This window comes from Oreochromis aureus, linkage group 4 (genome assembly GCF_013358895.1).
Source record: "Oreochromis aureus strain Israel breed Guangdong linkage group 4, ZZ_aureus, whole genome shotgun sequence".
NCBI lineage: Eukaryota > Metazoa > Chordata > Actinopteri > Cichliformes > Cichlidae > Oreochromis > Oreochromis aureus.
Window position 1 is genome coordinate 13,046,407 of NC_052945.1, and position 23,317 is coordinate 13,069,723.

At 40.9% G+C, this 23,317-nt stretch overlaps 1 protein-coding gene across 3 annotated transcripts; it reads right to left on the minus strand.

The window, feature by feature from the left end:
- Positions 1–2,189: 2,189 nt before the first annotated feature.
- Positions 2,190–23,017, minus strand: prkacaa (protein kinase, cAMP-dependent, catalytic, alpha, genome duplicate a). Of its 3 annotated transcripts, none has more exons than XM_039611275.1 (10): positions 20,118–21,786; positions 11,197–11,258; positions 9,977–10,105; positions 9,444–9,542; positions 9,250–9,332; positions 9,039–9,165; positions 8,827–8,922; positions 8,541–8,663; positions 6,976–7,140; positions 2,190–5,760 (listed from the first exon to the last, which is right to left on the minus strand). In XM_039611275.1, exons 1-10 carry the CDS (start codon positions 20,242–20,244, stop codon positions 5,635–5,637), a joined length of 1,137 nt encoding a protein of 378 aa, XP_039467209.1. In that variant the 5' UTR covers positions 20,245–21,786; the 3' UTR covers positions 2,190–5,634. The 3 variants fall into 3 exon arrangements, with proteins under 3 accessions (XP_039467209.1, XP_031592381.1, XP_039467210.1); XM_031736521.2 differs by lacking the exon at positions 20,118–21,786 and adding an exon at positions 22,169–23,017 and having other exon boundaries at positions 5,635–5,760; XM_039611276.1 differs by lacking the exon at positions 20,118–21,786 and adding an exon at positions 14,712–15,471 and having other exon boundaries at positions 5,635–5,760.
- Between the last annotated feature and the right edge of the window lie 300 nt (positions 23,018–23,317).

Here is a 23,317-nt window from a genome sequence, read left to right on the forward strand (position 1 = left end):
GGCAGAGCCTCCATCACGTTTTACAGATGGTTGCAGACACACACTGTTGCACTTCTCTCCTGTCCTTAAGTGGATTCATCACTCCTTAAGAGCTTTTGCCACTGGTTTTCAGTCCAGTTTTGTGTAATTTGGCATACCTGAGGATTTTCTCCCCGTTTCCCTTCCATAAGAATGGCTTTTTGACAGCCACTCTTCCACTGAGACCATTTTGTCTGAGGCTTCAGTGAACAGCAGATGGATCAACTGAAGAGCCAGATCGGTCTCTAAGGTCAGGTCTTTGATGCATTTTTTCTTATTACTTAATGCTATGACTTTTCAGATACTGTTCATCTGCTGTAGACAGTCTTTTAGGCCTGACACTTCTTCTACTATCCTCAAATTTAAGACACACTGCTCAGCATTTTGAGATATGCCAAGTTTCCAGCTAGTTGCCCTTTAAGAATCACCCTGTTGGTGCACAAATACTACCTTATGCTCATCGGACTGTGTTATCTTTGGCATTTTTCATAAATTTAACTAAAAAACATGCTTTTGCAACAAGCTGTTAGTAACAAAGTGCCTAGAGACACAATTTAAAAAATGGTTCTTCGCTAAGTTGTCTGTTATGTGTAGCCACAACACTGGTTTATCCCTCGAGTTATGTGCATTTTTTAATGCTTGAATGATTCATAGGTCAGTTTTAAGACGCTTTAAAAAAATTGAGTGAAAAAGCAGCCAAAAAGCCAAGAGAACTATTGCTCAAGAGCACTTCATTGCAATTTGTTAAAGTCTGGCTCTTTGGAAGTAAGATATAAAGAAATGAGGGGTATCACAGGGCTTTTACACAGTACTGCACCACCACTTACATTAGAGTTACAGTATATATGCAAACTTACATCTTGGTTTTTTTTGGTCTACCAACTGCTGCCTCATAACGTCAACGCACCTTGTTAATGTTTCTGCACCATTTCGTGAAGATATCCTGATTTGGTGGCGGAGAGCATTGTTAGTTTATTAATCTCCTGTAGGCGTTCAACTAAACCTGCAGTCTCTCAGCCCATTCAGTGACTCTTGCTGCATTGTAGATAGGGTGGGGTCCTTATCATCCTGAAAGAAACCACCCCCGCTTCATCATGGGATCACTTAGGGCAAATTTTTATTGATTTAAAGTGACCATTACCCCCTAAAAAAAGACATCATGGGCCCAAACTATGTCACCCACAGCTTAACAAAGTCACCAGATACCCTCGGAGAAAAGGTCAACATTTAAGGGTTTCATTTAATTAGTCACTCACCTGGATGTCCTCCATAATTACAGACTAATTCTACATTAAGATGTTAGTGCATAATATGTAATGTAATACCAGATTTACTCCATGGCTTTGTATTTTTTAATGGCTATAGTGCATTCATGATGAATGCAAGTAAAACTTTCTAGGCCTTAAATATGTGCAAACATATGCGGACTACTGGCCAAATTGCCCACTTTATTTTACACAGAGTGAGTCATTCCAATAGTTTTTTTGTGATTTGAGGCTTTTCTTGATTTGGAAATTCTGAATCCCTTACTCCTTCGCAGATTGCTTTAATCTTTAAGAAAACAACTCACAATTTTTTTCTCCCCCCCTTCCTCAGTCAGTGGGAAAAGCTTCAGCTCGAGCTTCTTGAAAAAGTTCCATGGTGGATTATTGTGGCCAATATGCAAGCCATTAAAAACAGAAACGTTATCTGAGGTCTTATTATAAAAACTCAGCATCTGAAGCATGCAGAGCAACATCTGGATAGGCTAGACTTGTATGGAGAACAAAAAGCTCAGCTCTTTGGTCATATTTACTGGAGATAGATATATAGATCTATACATATATATATGTTCAGAGAAAGAGAGAGGGAAAGGAATTGCATTGATGAAAAGAACACCTTGGGGATGGGGATATTGTGCTTTGGGGTGGTGTCACAGGAAACATTGCATGGATAAAAGGGAAGAAAAAATTTCACTGCCTATCAGCAAATTCAGGATGCAAATGTCATGCGATCGAGTCAAGGAAGTGCAACTGAAAAAGTGGCTGACTTCTGCAAGACGACAACGATCCACACATGAAACCCAAGCTGAAGCTTTTAACGGCACATGCCCACAAGTACTTTTTATTTCATTAAATAAATCAAAATGGCAGGAGTGCATTAACATGTGGAGAATTCATTTTTGATGCGCGTTTGCTGCAGGAGTCGCATTTATTGGTCTTCAGTTCAAAAATCAACAAAAATATGCAATTCGCCGCAGGGTGCCAAACCCTTTTGCATACAACTGTATGACTTATGCAGATAGATGCAAGTGAGGAGAAGGAAAGACAGAGGGGGAAGAAAAAAAATAAAAAGAGTGCACTGAGGGTGGGGTTACATTTGGAAAAGGGGTGCTGGGAGCTGGTTGGTAACTGACACCATACTGTGACAGGATGAACACAACACTGCATTATTCAATTGCGCCTTCTATTCTCTTAAAGCATTCACAATAACAGACAGGACGGTGGAAATACAGCATCTGCCATCACCTACCGACATGTATATTTGTCTTATCCAGCTGTTACCCTACAACTGCCTTCTGCGAAGTGAAGAGAAAGTTTACATATAACCCAGACATATTAGTCTTAACAAGTAAAACTTTATTGGAATGATACATTTTGCAAAATATTACTTTATGTATATATATTTTTAACATACTCATTGTGTTCTAAGGGTATCTGTCAAGTTCTCCAGAAGAGGGTAAGATAGTTAAGACTGTCGAAGGCAAGGATATACAGTATTGTTTCCCAAAAGGTACAATAGACTACACAATCACTGTACCCAGGTCATGAGGAGAAAGATTAATGTTGTTTTTGCTTCTTTTTCTCTCTTTTTCTGAAAATACAATTAGAAAATATGAACGCAAAACATCTCAGATGTAAAAAGTGTTATGTTTGAAAGAAGTGTGTGGAAACTTGATGAAAAGAGAAGGCAGACGGGAGAAAAAAAAAAAAAAAAAACCTTAAGTAGCACAGAGCAGTTGATAGCTGATAGAAAAGTGACAATACGTCTTGTATTGGAAAGAAAAAAAGTGTGATGCTTCGGTGTCTGAAGTGGATCAAGTGGCGTTGCCTTCTACCAGTTGATGGTTTAGTCATCGCTGGGTAGAAAGGCATTACATGTGCCCTCTTCAAAACATTACAGTGTGTATTAAAGGACTCACATATTTAGCACAAATGAACTGTGTGGCCTGTGCTTCACTGTGTTCAAAAGGCTGGACAGCTTGGTTAGTGATCCACTTTACTGTTTAGTGTGATGCTCAAACAAATCCCCCGAAAAAAGGTTAAACAGCAACTAGACCGTTAGCTGTGGAAACAATGCTTTTTCAAACATGTCTAAGGCCCAGAGGGAAGTTTTCTCATTGGGCTGCTTTACCACGTGCAAGAAAAACCAAGCCTGCCAACAAAATGTATTTAAAAAAAGAAAAAGAAAAAGAAAAAAAACCCCACACACATCAGGTTTCCAAACAGCACTGAAACTTCTCCATTCCAAGACATTCTCTCAAAAAAAAAAAAAAAAAAAAAAAAAAAAAGCATCCTGCGATTGCTCTCAATCGTATTAAGACACTGCCAAAAATGATCACTCAAGCCTACTGAAATCAACTGGAGCCAAAAACCCCCCAAAACATTCTAAACATGTCACGTTACACGACTGTATGACAAAGTGCTTGATGCACATCAAACAGTTCACAGAAACTTTTCAGTGAGATGGACAAGGTCTAGCACCTAAGGCCTATGTATGGATGGCAGGTGGGCGACAGCGTTAAGTCCTTCAATGAACCAAAACATTGTGTTCAGTCAACAAACCAGCAATAAGATTTGGTCTGCGATTGTCTTGCATCCATGTAAAGAAACTTGGCAAAACAAACAAAAAAAATGCTTTAGGTTTGCTTCCTTGGTTTTAATTTGTTACAGAGAAATCTGGAAAAAGAAAAGAAACAAGACACTCCCAAACCCAACAGTTCAAAAAAAAAAAAAAAAAATTAAAATAAAAAATTGGTTGGACTGTAAATCTATGAAGGTGTTGCATGTACGGAGAATTACAAAAAGGGGAGGGGTGGGGCAAAAATGTCAGGGAAGAGGAGAAGCACAACCCCGGTGACAATTATCTGCAATCTGCTGCCCTACAACTGAATAATGACCCAAACCCAGAAGAACTTTGACACATTTAACTGGGTCTTGTTCCCAATCCATCTTCCAATAGAGCACTGACTGTCCTTTTTAATATTAAACATTATTCGTGATCTCAGGTACCTCGGCACGAGTAACGCACAAAGCTCTGCCGTCTTTCTTTAAAAGTGATATTGTACAAAAATAACATGCACATGTTGAAACGTTTTGCTACTGTTTTGCGTATTAAAATCCACCACCATCAGAGTCACATACAGGAAACTGCATTGTTCTCAGTTTGCAAATTTGGCAGAATTTATATAATATTTGTTTATTTATAAAATCTTAAAGTCAGTTTCACAGCTATGAGACATAGACATATGTTGAAAAAAGATGGATATTTCATGTTCTCTATCTTATATTTATATATATATCAATATACATGTATAAATGTACTATGAATTAAATAAACAATAGTCAGGAGTGTGACCACAATGTTAGCTGCTGCTAAATCACAGCTTTTTAAACCCACCCGTGAGCACTAAATAACACACAAGCACAGAGATTGACATAAAAAGGACAAAATGATCACCGATAGGATTTTTTTTCCTTTTAAAATGCTCTAATAAATTCAGCTAAGAGAAAGACAGACTTAAATGCAGACCTCATGTTTACTTCCCGCGGGTCCCTAAACGAGCAGGACCGCAGTGAAGTTTACTGTGATAAATCATTTTCACTCTGATCAAAGAGGTCGCCGCTGCTTCAGCGGCAAGCAGCAGAGTGCATCATCTACCCAATAATCATGCCACATTGAGCAGACAAAGGCAGGTGCAGAGAGTTTTTCAAGCTTTCAACCAAAACGGGCACGAGGGCCACCGTAGCCAAAGCTCTGCACCAACGCTTTCGACACAGTTTTCCAACCAGTTGGCATTATGATAGGCACTGCTGTTGGACTTGGTATTGCTTGGACAGATTCGGGATGGAGAGGTGGAGAGGAGACTGGGGGTGGGGAGGAGACAAGATACAACGATCACTCTTAGAGAAGCTTGAAGAGAGGGCCCGCTCGGGGAGGGGAGAGAAAAAAAAAAAAAAAAGGAGCTTTAGCAGATTCAGTACCTTAACAGAAAAATCAATGCCTCAACCTGCAGAGACTGAAAACATGTCATTTACACCATCAGAAAGAAACAAATCTAGCTGAACAGCCACAACCTATGCCTGTTCTTGTCAAGCCCCTGGCACAAAACACAAGAGGGATAAATAAAGTGTAAAGGTAACAGTTGAGAAACAATCAAAAAGGCAACACTGCTGGTTCTGTTGGATCTTTTATCACTTTGCCTCTGTCTTTCCATTTGGGGGGTGGATTTTACATCGTTTTCCTCATCACATATAAGCAAGTTATCAGTCCACTTCAGTGCTTTCTGTCCTCAGCCCCCTTTAACTTTCTAAATCCCTGCCTCTCTCTCATAATATCACTACTCGTGGTTGGTATCTAGAACTCAGCAAACTCCTTTGCACACTTCTCTGTGAAGGAGACTCTGATTTCTTCTTCGTCGTAGTCATCAAAGTTGCTTGTATCACCAGGGCCTTTGCACTTAGGAATAAAGGGAGCTTCCACCTGGAACGCAGACGGGAGACAGACGCACAGACAAAGCGGTTAAAGTGTAACTTCTAATGCAGTATTCAATGAAACACTCCTACGTTGATATTTGTGATGTCTGTCTGATAATCAATCTGTGATCACCCTGCAGGACCATCAGTGTAATCATGTACTTTCCCAGAAGCCCACATTTGAACTTAGGCTGCTTGATTAAGGCAAAAAATGCCATAATTCCGGTTATTCAACACAATTATTCGTTCAATTAACATTCATCAGTTATTTGTCTTTTTGCAGGGGATCCACATTAGCTTTAAATGTAATCAAACTGAAAAACAAATAGATAGGTGAGGTGGTGGGGGCGACAGGTTCACCTGTCTGTGGTGTTAGGTCTACCTATAAAGGCAGCTGCCCTTAACATACGTTTTATGCAGAGCTATTCAAACTTTGTAAAATCCTTTGACAACTGTAACTGTGAATTAGGAGCTCAAACTTCTATTTGTATTCATATTATACTGACAAAGGCTGAACATGGGTTTTCAAATTAGATGCAGTGCTTTTGTTTCCTGCAGAATCCACTTTTTGCATGAAGGAAAGGGGAAAGAAAAAGTACTAAAACCTTTGCAAATTTTTCCCCATTAACCTCCATTGAAATACCCTCTGTACACAGGCAGAACACAGTGAAATTAGCCGTAGTCACAAAACACACCTAAGCTGACCAAAATCTCATTAAAGCAGTTTCGTTTTTAAGGAAAGAATGTAATAAGGAATTTTCTCCATTCCTTAAATTGTAAATATGAAGAAACACTTATAAAGATTAACTGTATATAAAAGATGGATGTGGCTAACATAGTGAAAACCATTGTTTTTTAAGTCCTGTTTGGAGTATTTTTCAGGTTGCCATGTCATGAGGTAGCATCACTCTAAAGCAGCCCCTGCTTTTATTACATTACTGTAAAATCCATAATAACGTACAAAATGATCAACCATGTGATTGCCATGTTCTGTAAGACTTGAAACTAGTGAATGACACCAATTCTCAATCATCTGTCAAAATAAAATGAGCTACAGGGTCATTTTCCCACAGATTTAAATACAATCACCACCTACTGGTCATTAGAAAAACAGCTGGTCTGAGGCACTTCTACCCCGACTCGTTTTTTCAGACCCCAGACTACGTCCATCTTTTATAGAGTTTATGTTCACATTCCTTTTACATGAAAGCTGGCCTCTTACCTTCCTCTGGTAGATGGCAATCCAGTCGGTGGTGGCAAACCACTTGTGGCCCTTGATATCATTGACTCCATTCCTGAGATTGCCAAAGCGCTTGGTCAGGTCCACTTGCAGCAAATTTCTCAACAGATCTTTCAGGTCTGAGCTGAAGTGGGAAGGAAAGCGAACCTGCAAACCATAGAAAGCAATCAGAGTGTTGTTCGGAGTGTGTTCTCAGGCCTAAGCTGATCATTTTGGGGGGAAAAAATGTCTTATTGTGACTTTTCTGACGTAAGAGTTCAACTTCAACATAATTAGCTTAATTTTCTAAAGTTGAACTGAAGTGCAATAACCATTCATGGCTCTATAGTCTCAAGCAAGGTTGAAATTGTTTTTATATTTGGTTTGGAATAAACTACTCATTCCTTCCTCGTATAATCATTTAAATACACTGCGAGACTCTAGACCTTCAGGTGGAGAATCACGCCCACCAACATGTCTACAGAGAAGGCACTCTAGTGGCTGTTTGCAATTTTCCATGTCATGTGCATTTCTCAAAGCAGATACATTTATATTTTAATCAATCCTGCTACACAAGCAGGATTGCTTGCATGGACAAGCTTGCATTTTAGTTGAGTGCCTGTATGGCCCAAAGCATATACGTATATTGATGCTTCTCATTTTGCTAACAAGCATTCTTGCATCGTCTCTCCTCCAGTGACCTCACTTCCAGTGACCCCCCCCTGCTATCATGGAAGATCTTCCAACAATCATAAATGCACCTTGAAGAAATGAGGAGCCTACCGGAAGAGCAAAAATGCAACAAAAAACCTGATGTATCCTTCTTTTTTTCCTCTCTCTTGCTATGAGAAGCAAAGGTGATAGAAAGCAGTACCAGTAAGGGAAATAAGACGATGTGTCTAGCATAATGAAAAGCACCCCACTCTCCTGTGTTTAAAACAGGCACCTATGGTGTTAATGTACCTACGACTCAATACAGTGCCTAAAGGACTCCTGTGTAGACATAAAGAGCACAGAGACATGGGTTAATTAAATTTGATGGTTCTCTGGTTGTGAGTAGTTGTGTCCATTTGTTTCCACTCTCCTTTGACCCCTCTGCTGCATGAGACATTTGTGTCTAAGGAGTTGCTTCCAGCTAGTTGTTCTTTTGCTTTTCTCACCACTGTTGAGACCATACGTGAAAGTCAGAGATGACATTTGGGAGCTATAAACTACACATATTAAACAGTTTTTACAGAGGAATCAAGTCACGCACGACTTCATTCTACTGCAGCTTGTGCTCTGTGCTGTCCTGTCTGCATTTTATTTTATGAGTTTTGCGGCGGTTCATAGAGTCGACATTAACTTTTTCTCTTGATTCATAGACAGTATTTCTCAGAAATAATCATTGAAAAGCTAAATGCGTTATTTTATACACTTTTCAAAGCATAAAGGCTAAAAGTTCAAATGTAACAGTGTGTATTTGAAGCAGTAGTAGGTGGTAATAATGAGACCTCAGTTGGGGATAAGTGCACAATTCTAAATACCTACACAAATAAAAGTGGATTTTTCCAGGTAGCCAAACTCACCTTCCCTGATACAATCTTCTCGTAAATCTGAATAGGCTGGTCTGCAAAGAAGGGTGGGTAACCAGCAGCCATCTCGTATATCAGTACTCCCAAAGCCCACCAGTCCACAGCTTTGTTGTAACCCTGAAGAATGCATGAGAAACAAAGGGCGTCAGACATGTCCGCTAACAAACACTTCACACTACAACGTTCACAGGAAACAGCAAAAAGAAAGCTGTTTCACAGTCTAAAAGCTGATGAAGCAATTGCTCCCTAAATTTCCCCTGTTAATCTGCTTAATACTTACTTTACTGAGGATGATTTCTGGCGCCAGGTACTCGGGAGTCCCGCAAAGTGTCCAGGTTCGGCCTTTCACCCTTTTTGCAAACCCAAAATCTGTTACCTAAGAAACAGAATAAAACAGCTCTTAGCCGCCAGTCACATACGGGGAGAGCACTTTTAGAGACACTAAGCAGCAAATGTTGTTGATGATTGAAAATACAAACATGTAACCCATACCTGTATGTAACCTTGCTGGTCAATGAGCAGGTTCTCTGGCTTCAGATCTCGGTAGATGAGATCCAGCGAGTGAAGGTATTCGAAGGTCAGTACAATCTGGGCTGCGTAGAAGCGGGCGTGTGGTTCACTGCAAAAAACACCACACGAGGCTCAATACTTACAGTCTGGAATCAACACATGGAGGCTTTTCATCAGAGTTAACACAACTCACCTGAATCTACCGATCCTCCTTAAGTGTGAGAACATTTCACCCCCAGGCACGTACTCCATTATCATATACAGATTGCTGTTGTCCTGTAGTGAGATGAGGAAAGACTTACTGACACGTAAAGCATGCACGCATAAACAAGCCGGCCAAATTACTACCGATAAACAACAAAAGAGGAAGGACACATAAACGCGTACCTTAAAAGAGTGCTCCAGTCGCACCAGAAATGGAAAGCTGACGGCTTGGAGGATACGCTTCTCATTCAGTGTGTGCTCTATCTGCTTCAGCTTCACTACCTGTGAGGGATCAGGACATAGAAAGGTAAGAAGGATGTCAAAAGAAAAACAAATAAACAAAAAAAACCCCCCAAAACAATGATTACAGCTCAGGACAGATTTCGATAAATTCAAATACCGCTGTGAAAAAGTAACCACAAATGCATGTCAGGTTACCCACAGGGTTTCAGGGGGGTTTTGCAGTTTCCTGAAACTTTGACATTTAAAGCTAGAAAGTCTCTTTTGACACTGGAAAACATCTAAACTTCAAAGTGACCTTCTGGAAATTCTAAAGCCAGTATTTGTAAGAACATATGAGAACAAATGGTTCATACAATCTTGGGATAAATGTATTTGTACAAGGGATGCTACGATACAAGCCAGAGCACCCAAATGAGTCATATTTATTTACTCTCCAATATACTCTTGAATTAGGTGCTTCAAAAATACCGTACCTTCTGTTTGTCAAGTATTTTCATGGCGTAATGCTGACCAGACTCTTTGTGTTTCACCAACATGACTCGACCAAACGAGCCAGTGCCTAAAGTCTTCAAACGCTCGAAGTGATCCAACGCCGCAGTTTGCTGGGAGACAGAAGACCATGCCAGTTAGAGAAAAGACCACAATCTGTTTGTCCTTACTTATACTACAAGCCCCACGTACTTTTTTGCAAAACCTTAACTAAAAGGGCATCCCATATCAGTGACAAGTATTCACAAGTTATTTTACTATGAATTGGACATATCGTCTTTTGTTTGAGGCACACTCATTGTTAACTTATCTGACAGCATTTAAACATGTTGTGGCTTCGCTGCTGATTAAGTGACCTTGTTAATTTTCCATAAAAGGTGCTACAGTAATCTGAGCACATCTCATTCAACACAAGTCTGAATGCATGCAGTCACATTAAGGGGACAGACACGTGCAGTTGCACTCGCGTGCCTCTTTGTAAGCTGCTCGGTGCACTACAGAATGCCTTAAAAAGCAATTACATGTTCACATTTAAAACTTAATTTCACCAAATCTCTTCTAATTATATTAAGTTTGAGAAAATTGTCTATGATGTATCTATGCTAGTCCCTCTCTTTTTCCTCTCTCTGAGTCAAGGGTGGGGTGGGTCGTTCGCTGTAGCACCCTGCACGACACACAGAGATACTGCTTCTTTTTAACAATGGCAAAAATGGATATTCAAAAGCGTGGTTGCAGTTCACAAGAGTAGGTTCCACATCAAGTCCTTCAACTAGTCTTAAGGGGAAAAACTGCACATGGCCGGTAGCACTCTCACACATCGTTTTTGTGTCTGAAAGCAGCCCCGAGGAACATCTGCGTAAGCGATCCATGTCTGGATGACAGAATGCTGTCTCCTTAACAGCCTGATGAATCCAGCAGGGTTATATATTCTGTGACTGAAAGTGGCTGTCAACTGTATTATTACACACATGCCCAGCAGAGGGCGAACTGCCCTTAAGAAATAAATGGGCTTTCATTAGTTTAGCAACAGGACTATTTCCATGACACTGGCTATCTGAGTAAATGAGCGTAAGAAACATTAATCAAGTCACGATTCATTTTGAAATACACTAACAATACGGTGCCTCAACACAACTAAAACATGCTACAAATAACAGAGTGACACAGTAATGAGGAGAAACTAAATTATGTCTCATCATCTCACCTGTGCTGGATTCTCCCATTTTTTCAGAAAATCTTCTTTGGCTTTGGCAAGAAACTCCTTCACTGCAAAGAGAAACGAAATTCACATTCAGAGAGTTTTCACCCAAACCTAACTGAATTTAATAATACTTTTATAAAGATATCAAAGCACTGGCAAGCTTATATGAAGAGCAACATAACATGCTTGTATTGACTGGATGTCTGGATTTATCTGGTCTTACTACCCTGGGCCAACATTTCTCAGCTGCTGACAGCAAGCATCAATGAAAGAGAACAAGCTCATACGTAGCACATAGCTAAAGCTGTCAAATTTGTAAATAATTAAAAAAAAAATGCTATAGATGACCTTATTCACAGAATAGAGAAAAATAATACAAAAAACACAGCAATACTTTTTTGGTCTCACAAGTGATCAGTTTCAAAGAATTCAAGGTTGGTTTCATTAAATCAACATTTCTGCCATCGAAGAATGAGGACAACTTTGAGGTATCACTTCAGGCTTAGACTAAACAAACTCATCTTTTGAAGCCTCAGACTTCTTTGACCTCACACTGGAGAATAATGGAATAAGTAAAATGATATAAATCTGTATATATTTAAGAATTCAATGACAAAATACTGCTGAAAAGTCTGGGGTCACCTTGAAAGTCCTAGTTGAAAGAATCTCATAAAACCTGAAGCTGATGAGAAATCTTGAAAATGATGATTCATGGAAGACTAATGGCAACACAGGCGTAAAGACTCATTTTCTGGCACACTACCATTGGGAGTCATGTTTCAAAGAGTCTTTGTTATATAAAACAAGTTTATCATGTTAAAGGTTATGCAGATCACATCAGTACTTGAACCCAAGCAATACAGGACTTTTAAGACTGATATTGATATCAATATTTGGCGATTTAAAAATCCAGTATATGGATTACATTGACCAATACTTTTTCTTTGACACTTGTTATGTGTAGTTATTTATGTATCAGTTTACATTCTGTTCTATTCGCCTCACTGTTGTGTTTGTGGTGTTCCAAATATGTGCTGGCAACCAAAGAGTTGCTCTCTGACAGATAAACTATGCCACATCAATTCACGTAAAATGGTTAAAAGGCCTTTCTCAATAGCTTTTATTATTTTCCGAATGTTCATTTATCTGCCATTAGAAATGCAGAAACGAATAAATTGCTAATACTGAGCAGTGATAAATCAGTCAGGATCTAGCCAGCAAAGCCGAAATCAGCCTCTGCGGGTTTGAGTTTGTCAAAATGACATTGAAATCCTCACAGTCTATTTCTTTGTGTAATAAATTAAAGATATTCCATGTGGGAAATTTCCAAGACACTTAGTATACGCTTTTGTATGAGAACCTAAGTCATCCAAAACCCAGTGCAGTCTTATAGTAGCATTTAATGAAGGAGATAAGCTACTCAGATCAACTCAGCAAGGTCTGCAACAGTTTTCAGGGTTTTCCATTAGGTCATAGTACCTGGTACCGGGTACTTTTTTAGTGACTTCTCAGGCGGGGTTCTAAGCAATCCGAGGAGGTACTAAAATGTCAGATTTCATGCCGCTGACTGGCTGCTCGTTAGTGTCACTCATGAGAGCATCTCGTTCAAGAAAGTCAAAAACGCCATTTTTGAAACCCGCCAATGAGGGAAATGGCTACAAAAAAGACAACAACCCAGTGATCCCTGAATCTGACGACAAGCCACAGACTGAGCAGCAGGTATATTCTTGGTATATTCGTCCACCTTTGTTGTAGCGTTCGTGTCGCATGTTAGTTACGTCGTGGGATTGTAATGGAAAACCAGTCGATCCGAGTCGAATCGTGGCGAGTCAATCCGAGTAAGTACTAATGGAAAAGGGGCTTTAGTTTAGGAATTAACTGAGAAAGGCAAGTACATCTACTTCGAGAAACAATCAGCTGTGCACTGAGTCCTGGCACTTATCCGTTTAGAAAGTCATTCTGTCCTGTTCTCAGGGAGTAGCACACACCTTCGTATGAAATCTTCAAGGTTTCTTTATCCTGCATTTAACAGCCTGCCTTTATCAGGGCAAGAACACTAACAAATTTTGGTAGAAGCATGTTTATTTTTTGGCTATTTTAGGACTCCAACCAACTAATGACAGTCATAACACTTGCACTCTGCTTAAATGGTACACAGATGGAGATGACTTTTTCTTTAATTAAAAAAAAGAAGAAGAAAAAGACATTCCTAAGTGGTATACATTTGAGTAGCACTGTAATCCCGTAGACAGACTGTAACAACTTTACACACACAGTCATATAGAGAAGTTCTTTTTTCCCCCCTTATCTTTATGGGGTTAATCTCAGTGCTCTGTGGGAACATGTAGATAACCAACCCTTCCTCATTCTTCCTTAGTGTCAGTGCACCGCGCACAGCTGCTGAGCTGAAGTGTGCTATTTATACTGTTAGTACTGGAAACAGAATGGTGACAGTTGTAGGCCGACAACCGCTTTAGTAAAATTGAGTCCACTTTTCTGTGTTGCTATGTTATTACAAAAACATTAATGGAGTGTGGAGAACGACTCAACGACTTTTAACGATCAGATTATAAGCTTAACAATTTTGACATCTTTTTAAAAGAATTGAATTAAAGTGAAAGCTAATGGATAGCTGTTACCTTAAAATCGATACTAAAACTACAAAAAATGTATGAATCTCTTAAAAAAATGTTGAGGCTTAAATGATCATGTGGAATTTCTGTCTGCTTTGGCGATCAATAGAACACAACAGCCTGGGGCACAGTTTAAATTAAGCCAGTCAACTGTCAATAATGAAAGTGCTCGGTCGTTTATTCATCAGCTTTGTGATACGGCTAATGTCCTTTTGGAGTGATGTCTGAATCAGAAAACTGAAAATTAATTATGAAAAACAAACAGCTACCTACTCATAAATGTCTCATGCAAGTATTTGTGCATCTCTCGCTCTCTCTCTCTCTCTCTCACACACACACACACACACACACACACACACACACACACACACACACACACACACACACACACACACACACACACACACACACACACACACACACACACACACACACACACACACACACACACACACACACACACACAGAGAACAAGAGAAAAGCTTAATCCTCATCTAGCAAACAGAATTTCCTGCAAATTCTCAAAAGACCAGCAGCTCCAACAATAGGATGGGAGAAAGCAAGCAACAATGGCAAAGACTAAAGTTCCTATAAACATGTCAGGAGCACTGTGGCTCTCAGAGAGCAATGGAAGCAGAATGGTCACCAGGGAGAAAACATTTCCCGTGAAAGTTGCACAACTTCCACTTCCAAACAGAAAGAGCCATTACTGGAATAACTTGGAACTGCGCAAAGGAAAGACATGGAAAAAGGTAGCTGGCAGCTATATGGACACAGCAACAGGACTGGTATCAAGGAGTACCAATGGAGATGCAGCTGATCAAAATATATATCTATATTTTTAAAATCTATGTTCTTACTCTTCTGTACCTCCAAATTTCTTACCATCTGGGAGGACTATGGGTACCTCTGGTGCTGCAGCATCTGCCGAGCGCGACCCCGATTCACTTGAGCGTGAGGATGACTCCCTCTTCCCTGCATGCCTTCTGGAGCTCTTCCTGTCACACATTAGCCCTGCAAAGTCTCCCCTATACTGCTTCTTGGCCTCTTCCTCACAGCCACTGACTCATGACCTATCCTCCCCCTCTGAGAGCACTCTGGTCAAATCAGCAGCCCCACACATCCACAAAAACCCAGCCAAAAGTCCCTGCCGGCAGTCTTCAGTCTTTCCTGTGACTTTCACCCTGCTGGAGACCAAGTTCAAAAAGTAGCATCCACCTCCAGTGTACACTCATAGTATGGAGAACAGTGCAGCTCCCGTTAGACTCGAGCAGATCAATTGGTCCCTTGCTTGGTTTGTATCAATATTTATTCTGTACACAAAGTACTCACTGCTGTTCCCTCTCATGTCTCTCTCTCACACACACACACACACACACACACACACACACACACACACACACACACACACACACACACACACACACACACACAGTATATTGATCTAAACAGGGGCATAATCATCAGGGGGAGGGGGCATAAAACACTAGCTGGTATATTTATCCAACCCAGAGATGAAGTCCTATGGAAAACTAGGCCTAAGCAAGTACCCTTGAGATGAACTAGACAAATCTAGCAGCAGCTAAAACTTTCCCCAATTAGCAGAACCAATCAGATGTCACTGATGAAAAACTTTCAGAGATGATCTGGGTGCTTTCAGAAACATAAAAGTGGCACTCTCAGGAGACACTAGCAAAACAGGAAAGCACAAACCACAGTGAACCCCCCCCCCCCACACACACACACACACACACACACACACACACACACACACACACACACACACACACACACACACACACACACACACACACACACACACACCCCCCAAAAGCACCAGAGTCTGTTGTTTAGTGCCAGGGTTGAATTGATCCTCCAAAAATCAATCCCACATCTCTCCCCTGGGCCTCACTGGCCCACTCTGACGCAGGAATAGAGGGGTTATATTAGGGCGAGTTGACCGACATTAAACCGCAAAGCGCGCCAAAATCAGGTCTGAGTCTACACCAGGCCTTGTTCAGATAGCATACAAGCCCCTGCGGTGAATAAGAAAGCAGTAAATGAGCAAACAGAGCTGTATGTAAACTGGAAATGAGATTGAATGCTTGTAAAAGGTGAGAACTCAGCTTTTAGCCATGAAATGAAAACAGGCAGGGGACAAATACTGACAAAGTCACGAATGAGGAGTGTTTTACCATCTTAAACAGAGCAGACTTGTTAATTTACTGACCAATTCAGGAGCACGCGAGCTGACAGCCAGTCATGTAGTGTGGGATCTTATTTTTGTGCATGACATACATTTTTGTCAAATACTGCAATACCAGAGAGACAAAACAAAACAAAAACAAAAATATCCAGGTTTAAATGTATGCAATATACATTAATGGACACAAGGAGCGCTGTGAAGTGTACTGAGAGGGAAGCTGCGGTAAAGGCACACCCTTAACTCTGGCGATTCTAATCATGAGACCCAAAAACTAATAGAAGCCAACCTAGCCAGGAAGCATAGCAATCTGTTATCAGCAGTGAGGACAGTAAAGACAAGATGAAAGATGAGGAAACTACAGCAGAGATACTCCCAGAGAGGAGAGGAGATGTGCCTGCCGTTTAGAGGTTTTGGGGTTTTGCAAAAGTAGACTACTTCACATTTTGTCATGCTGCTTCCGTGCTCCGAGATTAACCATGGGTGGAGCTCAGGCAGCTCCTCCACACATAGTGACAGGAAACTAGGTGAGGCAAAAGCAATGTGTTACCCAAGGCTAATAAGTACTTTCTCTTTCCTGGCTACAGAATGTGTGCCACAAAATCTGGAAAAGTCAGTCAGAGAGGAGTTGGTTTTAAAGCTAGCTCATGTAGCTGCTTATTTTTTTTAAACCAAAACAAACAAACAAACAAACAAACAAACAAACAAACAAGCATAAAAGGAAGACTTTAGGACTCTAATAAAGTCAGTACAAGATTACATTCTTTGTTTTAGATGTGATGTTATTTATATACGTGTTTCATATATTTTTACAGTCCTTATAGGAACTAGTTAGTGTAAACACTGTGCCATTACCAGACTGGAGTCTTTTGCTTTCTGAACTGTCACCCGACTGTGGTCTTCTGCTTCTGCAGCCCTTCTGCTTCAAGGTTCAGTGTGTTTAGAGAAGCTCTTCTGCTTACATTGGTTGCAACAAATTGGCTGTTTGAGTTAGTGTCATCTTCCCATCAGCTCAAAATGCTGGTCTCCTCTAACCTCTAGCCTCTAAGCAAGGCATTTTCACCCAGAGAACTGACACTCACCCAATATTTTCTCAATTTTTCATACCACTCTCTGTAAACTGCAAAGATGCCTGTGAAGGAAATCCCAGTATATCAGCAATTTCTGAAATACACCAACAACAACCACCTTGCCAATGTGAAAGTCACTTAAAATCACCTTTCAGCTCTAGCAGATCCTCCTGACCTCAGTCTTAGGCTCTGTTAATGAATTTGCAGGAGGTGGTAATGGCCATGTCTACATGCCTAATAAATGTATTAATTTATTACCATGTGATTGGTTGATTACATATTTGCCTCAAAAAGCACTTTAACAAGTATGCCCAATAAACTGGCCATTGAGTCTATATCGTTATACCACCCAGGTATTTTCATGTACTATTCATTTTCACTCCAATGAATGTCACATGAAGGTAAAATGTCTACAACCATCAGCTTTGTTGTGTAATTTCAGCTTGAGAACTGCTGCATATTTCAATCATCCATGGCAGACAAAATTAAGCAAGGGAAAAATACCCCACATTTTGAAAACAAGTATAGGAGATTTTGTGACCACAAAGCCTCTGCATTTTTCCTCGTGCATGCTGGTGGATCTCAGGTTTATTCAGCAGCGAGTGTCAGTTTGCCATGTTGTCGGTTCAGTGCTGTAAGCTCGCCTGAGATGGCTGATTGGCTTTCAACACTGAGGTCAACTGATAAGGAGTGCAGGCTTACGACACACACACACACACACACACACACACACACACACACACACACACACACACACACACACAAAAACTTGAACCATTACACAAATCAGCTGCATGCAGAGCAGAGACAGGTCATGAACCCCACAGATATTTATAGACGGAGTTGTACTTGTATTGAGTGCTACCTCATTATATTGTCATATTCAAAACACACACAAGCACACAAACATCCTGTGTCATAACTGCTTAACTGACCAAGGTTTTGCTCATATTTACAGAACCCACTGATCACCTATTGGCAATTTTAGTTTTTTTTTTTCTTACTACAAAAGTCTCACATACTTTAAAAATACATGCAGTTTTTGACCCTTATACTATAAGTTGCACCAATACCTCTCTTCAAAAGGACTATGCATGACCAGTCATCTGCATGTTTAAATGTTGCAGCCCTTGCAAGTCGCCACCAGAAATACTACTCAGTCAAACATCATCTGATTAATGGAAAGCATTAATGGTTAAAAGATGCTCCCATGCCACCCACCCCTAACATGGTCTGCAGCTCAGACAGACGGCTGTGGCCCCCTTTCTCTCTCCCTCTCTGTGATGGGAAGTTTTAAACAAGCGAGATGGAAAGTAAGCAGATGACAGCTGCTGAACCAGTGCAGTTCTGCCGCACTTTGATGTTGAATCTTAATGGTCGTGTATCGGCTGTGTCAAGAGTAAACTGGCATATAAACACGTGACTGACGCTAGCAAGGAAAAAAGGCTCGTAGTGCAAGGACTGCTAACTAATCTGACTGTGTGTGTGTGTGTGTGGTTATCAATGACACAAAGTGTCACACATTTCAGCAACATTTACAACGCGATTTGATTGCCTAATGTTGATTTGAAATATATATGCAAAGGTTATCTGGCCAATGTTTAACCTCAACCATTTGACTGTGCTCGGTTTTTCTTGTGTTTTCATGCGTCTATGGTTGACTAGTCTGTTTTTTTCCTCCTGTTCACAAGACTAGTAAACTACTCGCTACTCAACTTTTCACCCTGCCTCTAATTCTGCTCATGTTCCTTTAAAGCCCTCCCCTCCCCCCTCCACTAAAAATCCAGTCTCCTCTCACTAGTGAGCAGGTCCAGCAAAAATGAGATAACACCGAGCTACGTTTGCCTGCAAGCACGAATCATGACACTTGGCAAAGACGTAGAACATGGGCAAGAGGAAAAAGAGACAGGATGAACATTTTTAAAACTGCGAAATAGGGCGTTGGCATTGGCCTTGAGTGTTGAGGACATGCCCTAAGACACTTTTTAGTTCTCCGCACGTGTATTATCTGGGGATGCCAGCTTAGTTTAGGTTGCTGTGTAGCATAAAAGGCACAAAGAAAACAACAATTAAACCCAGTCCTTATTCATAAGTCTCCAATCTGTCTTAAAGATTTTCATAATTTTTGATTTGTTCTCAGTACTATCATTTTGACACAGCCCTGGCTTGCGGCACATCAAAGATAGCATTTTGCATGGCTGACGTTAAGAGATTTTTTTCCTATTGTTATTGGGACACTGCCATCGTAAATGAATTACAAAGCATAAAGTTAAATCATAAATCAGTTTCGTAGACAATGTAACAATTATGATTTTGCTCTTGGTGATCTCTGTTGAGTAAAGCACACATACAAGTCCTGATAAAATAGCGATAGTACAAATAAAAATCCATTTGATTTTATACAGCAAAGTGTACACAATTTGGACACATTCACTTGAGATAAGATTGGGTGGTTATTTTTTTTTTAGATGGATGCTGAAACTGATTGTGCTTTAAAAATGGGCATGAAATAACTTAAAACTTATCTAGGCAACGTAGTTTTAAAAGAAAAAAAGGTGTTAACTTGACAACTACTCCCAATGCAGAGCACTGTAAGTGTGAAGGTATAGAAAAATGTCTTAAACTAGAGTCAGGTGGACAGTGACAAAAGCATAAAGTCAAAGAGTGAAAAAAATCAGTTTATGTTATGTAGTTTTAGCCTGAGTGTTCTGCTGTGCAGCACAGTGCACAGAGAACTGCCCCCCCTTTTCAATGTAACTATAAAAAACAAGTGGTAACTGAGCAGACACAAACATCAGGGTGCTCTGCTCTGCGTATGTATTTTTATACATGAACGTTAGACACTCAATCCCCCAGTTCAAGAGATTAATTTAGTAGAACATTATCGAGAAAACACAGCTTGGTTATCTGTCAGTCGTTTCCCCTCTGCCTGTGAAGGACTAAGCTAAAGGGACATAGCATGAGCTACAGCTCCACCCCTAACCCACGCTACTGCCCAGCTCCAGAATAAAAACTCACTCCAGTTGCAAGCCTCTAGCTCCTCCTGTGGTCGGTCATGTCTGCCTTCTCCACTGCCTATGTCCCCTAGACAGGGTCCAGCTCGATGAAACAGCCTTCCTGCTAGCTTGTGAATAACAGACATCATACAATGCTGGAGGGAAGCCAGCTGATGTCCTGTGTAGACTTTTAAAAACTGCTGTACGTCCGGATATTTTACCAAGGAGAAATTCCACAAAAATGCTCAACTAACGTCGTCTTAAAGGCCCAAACTTTAAGCTATCCTTGTATGGCTGTTTAGTCTATAGAGCAGAAGAGGCGATGACCAACTGTGCAGAGCCTGGGCTGGAACTTCCTTGCTCCTTCACTTCCTGCTGCTGTTCACTTGTCTGTCCGCCCTGCTTCTTCCTGTGGGTCAGCTCTGCACAGCAGTTCAGTGTCTCACTTGCCTGCCCAGCCTGGAAAGTTCGGACGCGACACGTGTTAAACACCTGGACCAGCTCTCAACACTCTCCTTCCATTTTACGTAGGAAACAAAGGGGGCTGCCATGTTGCCCTTAATCTCTAGCTGCTCTGTGGAAAATTATGCTTCTGGGTGTGGTCTTTCAACCCCTCGCCTGCACCTGTCTCTGTAGATCACGGAGGGCCCCCACAACGATCAGACTGATAAAGATGTGAAGTATGACGAAGTATGAAAAAACCTTCCAGCAGCAGTGCCTCCTCTTTCAGTGTTTTTAACCTACTAATCTCCTTCAGTTTCCTTTACGTCTACAACCCTGAGGGAAAAAAAACCTTTGAGCCAGGGCTCCTGAAAGCCTTGGCCTTGTTACATGGGTAACAGTACAGTAGAGAGCCTAGAGGCCATTCTTCACACTTACTCTCTACCAGCAGCAAGGAGCTGACATTCATTTAACAGGTGCCCGTTCAGACTTTGCACACTTGAGCGTCATTTATGGTGTTATGGAAACATAAAACAGTGTCCTCCCAAAACTTTTCTGCAACCCTGTGAGCCACCCTGATAAAAAGGAACTTCAAATGTTTTGACTGAGTTATTTTCATAAGAAATTAAGTCATTTTTAAAAATACTTACTATTGTATATACTTACCATTTCTTTTGGTTTTTTATTTTACTTTTGTTGAAGAACTTTTTTTATTTAAAAACAACAACAACAAACTTATACTAGACAAAAACAAACAAATAAGATGGCCCAAGATCATCTCTTTCTCCACATTACACACACTCCGTGACGCATACAAGTGCCCTTGTTCTAAATGCTGCTCATCACATGTTGTTCAAGAGACTCCTCAACTCCCAAGTTTGTGCCTGCAGAGAAATTACCCTCATGCATCATATGACCCCGTCCTGGTGGCATTATTTTCCTCCCTCCACTGATAACAGTTATTTTTCCTCTATGAGAGTCACTGCATTAAGATCTCACTCATGACTTAATGTAAACATCCTGAAGTAGTATGTGCATCTCTCCTCTGGCTTCAAAAACAGAGAAGAAAGTTTTATTTTTCTGAAGTGATTCTAAGAAGTGCACAAGAAAGCAGCTGCACAGTGGGCTTTGTGTTTGTGATGTTACTGTCGTCTAACCTGATGTGAAGATCTAAAAAACACAAACCGCAAAGAAACCTATGACTGTTGTATGAGGCTAATTGTTGTCATCCTCACTGGTAACTCTGAATATAACCTCGGGCTCGCAGTCACGAGCTTTCCCACAGGATGAGCAGAGAAAATGAATAACATCCCCTGCTGTTCCGATGAGATGACCGTGGCCTCACAGTAAAACAACTTTGGCTGAAAGTGTATGACAGTGTATGAGGTGAATGACCACGGGTGGGTGTCCTTCGTGGGTCTAGGTTGACAAACACTTCTTCATATTAGAGAAAATGCGTGGCAGCATTTTAATGGGGTCTCATTATGGATGTACTGTACAGATGCTAGGTTGTATACTCCATATGTACTTGTCATTATGGGAAACAGGAAATGACTATAGCAAAACGATCTAAGGGGCAGACGGCATGATCGGGCTAGCTGCTTCAACTTAGAGGTAAAGGGTACAACTCACCGCTCTCCATCTCATTGCCCTTCTTTGCTGTGGGCGTGTTGCCCATGATGGCAGGCTGATGGTAGAGTCCCTTGGCTCGAAATCAGTTTTCCTTTGCGTGTCGCTGAGTATTGTTACACCGTTAACGCAAGTCACTGGACTCAATGAAACTGACAGCTAGCTACTAGCTGACAGCTATCATTATTGACTAAATGTAAATGTAGCTCAAAGCAGCACTCTTCCGTTGTGACTTCAGGGAAACTCAGAAGTCTGCCCCAAGCGTTAGCCGCTTTAAGTTAGCTCAGCTTAGCGCGTTAGCTCGCAGAGATAGCCAGCGGATGTCAGCTTGGTAGCGTTAGCTCGTCAATTTCTCCAGCAAGCACGGACAAATCAGCTCGTCACTTAGTTGTTATTTATTTCCACAGACGGCTTGGTTTTTCAAAAAAAAAAAAAAAAAAATCAAGTCCGGACACAGATCGTCGAAAGCCACTTCCGTCTGTCTAACTAGCAAGCTAAAGTTAGCTTCTGAGCGTTCCTCGCAGTCTGGCCTTAACTAACCAGGTACTCTCTCAGTGTATGCAGGCCTTCCCACTTGAGACCTTTAAAAAAAAAAAAAAATGTCCAGTATAGTCGTTTTTTAACAATGGCGATTATCCCACTTGATTTCTCTCCATTCGTTTCCAAAGAAGCCGTCAAGTGCAATGGTTTCCTGGGACCGACCACCTGATAGTCGATTCCTCAGATCAACAGACCCCTTCCATTAATCTTCAGACCGCAAGGGAAACTCCAGTCATCCATCCACCCAGGCCCGCCTTCGCCTGCCTCTGAGTGGCCCCGCGCACAGACAATTACGTGCGAGGCGTAGCTATTCGAGCGCTCATTGGATCAGCATCTACACATTGAATCATTGCATTCATGCGATTCGACTGTCAAGCAACTTCGTCCCGCCTCCCGGACTTGCCAGTAGCCAAAATGCCAATAACAGTTACCGCGTCTTTCGTTTTTGACTGTAAATTAACAGCTTTCCTTTATCTGAGAGATTATTGTAGCGAAAGCTAATCAGAATCGATAGTTTTGCAATAATCCTCATATTTACAGTGCAATGTTTTTCGTTTCTGTGGCCTAGCCACCCCCTTTACCATAGCAATCTGTGATTGGGTGTGACGTTAA

Excerpts from the sequence above, each read along its gene's own strand:
- prkacaa (XM_039611275.1), bottom strand. The coding sequence starts at position 20,244 with ATGATGTCTGTTATTCACAAGCTAGCAGGAAGGCTGTTTCATCGAGCT. Across the intron at positions 9,543-9,976 it reads AAATACTTGACAAACAGAAG|GTAGTGAAGCTGAAGCAGAT; the intron begins GTACGGTATTTT and ends GATCCCTCACAG. Across the intron at positions 8,923-9,038 it reads ACCAGCAAGGTTACATACAG|GTAACAGATTTTGGGTTTGC; the intron begins GTATGGGTTACA and ends TCTGTTTCTTAG.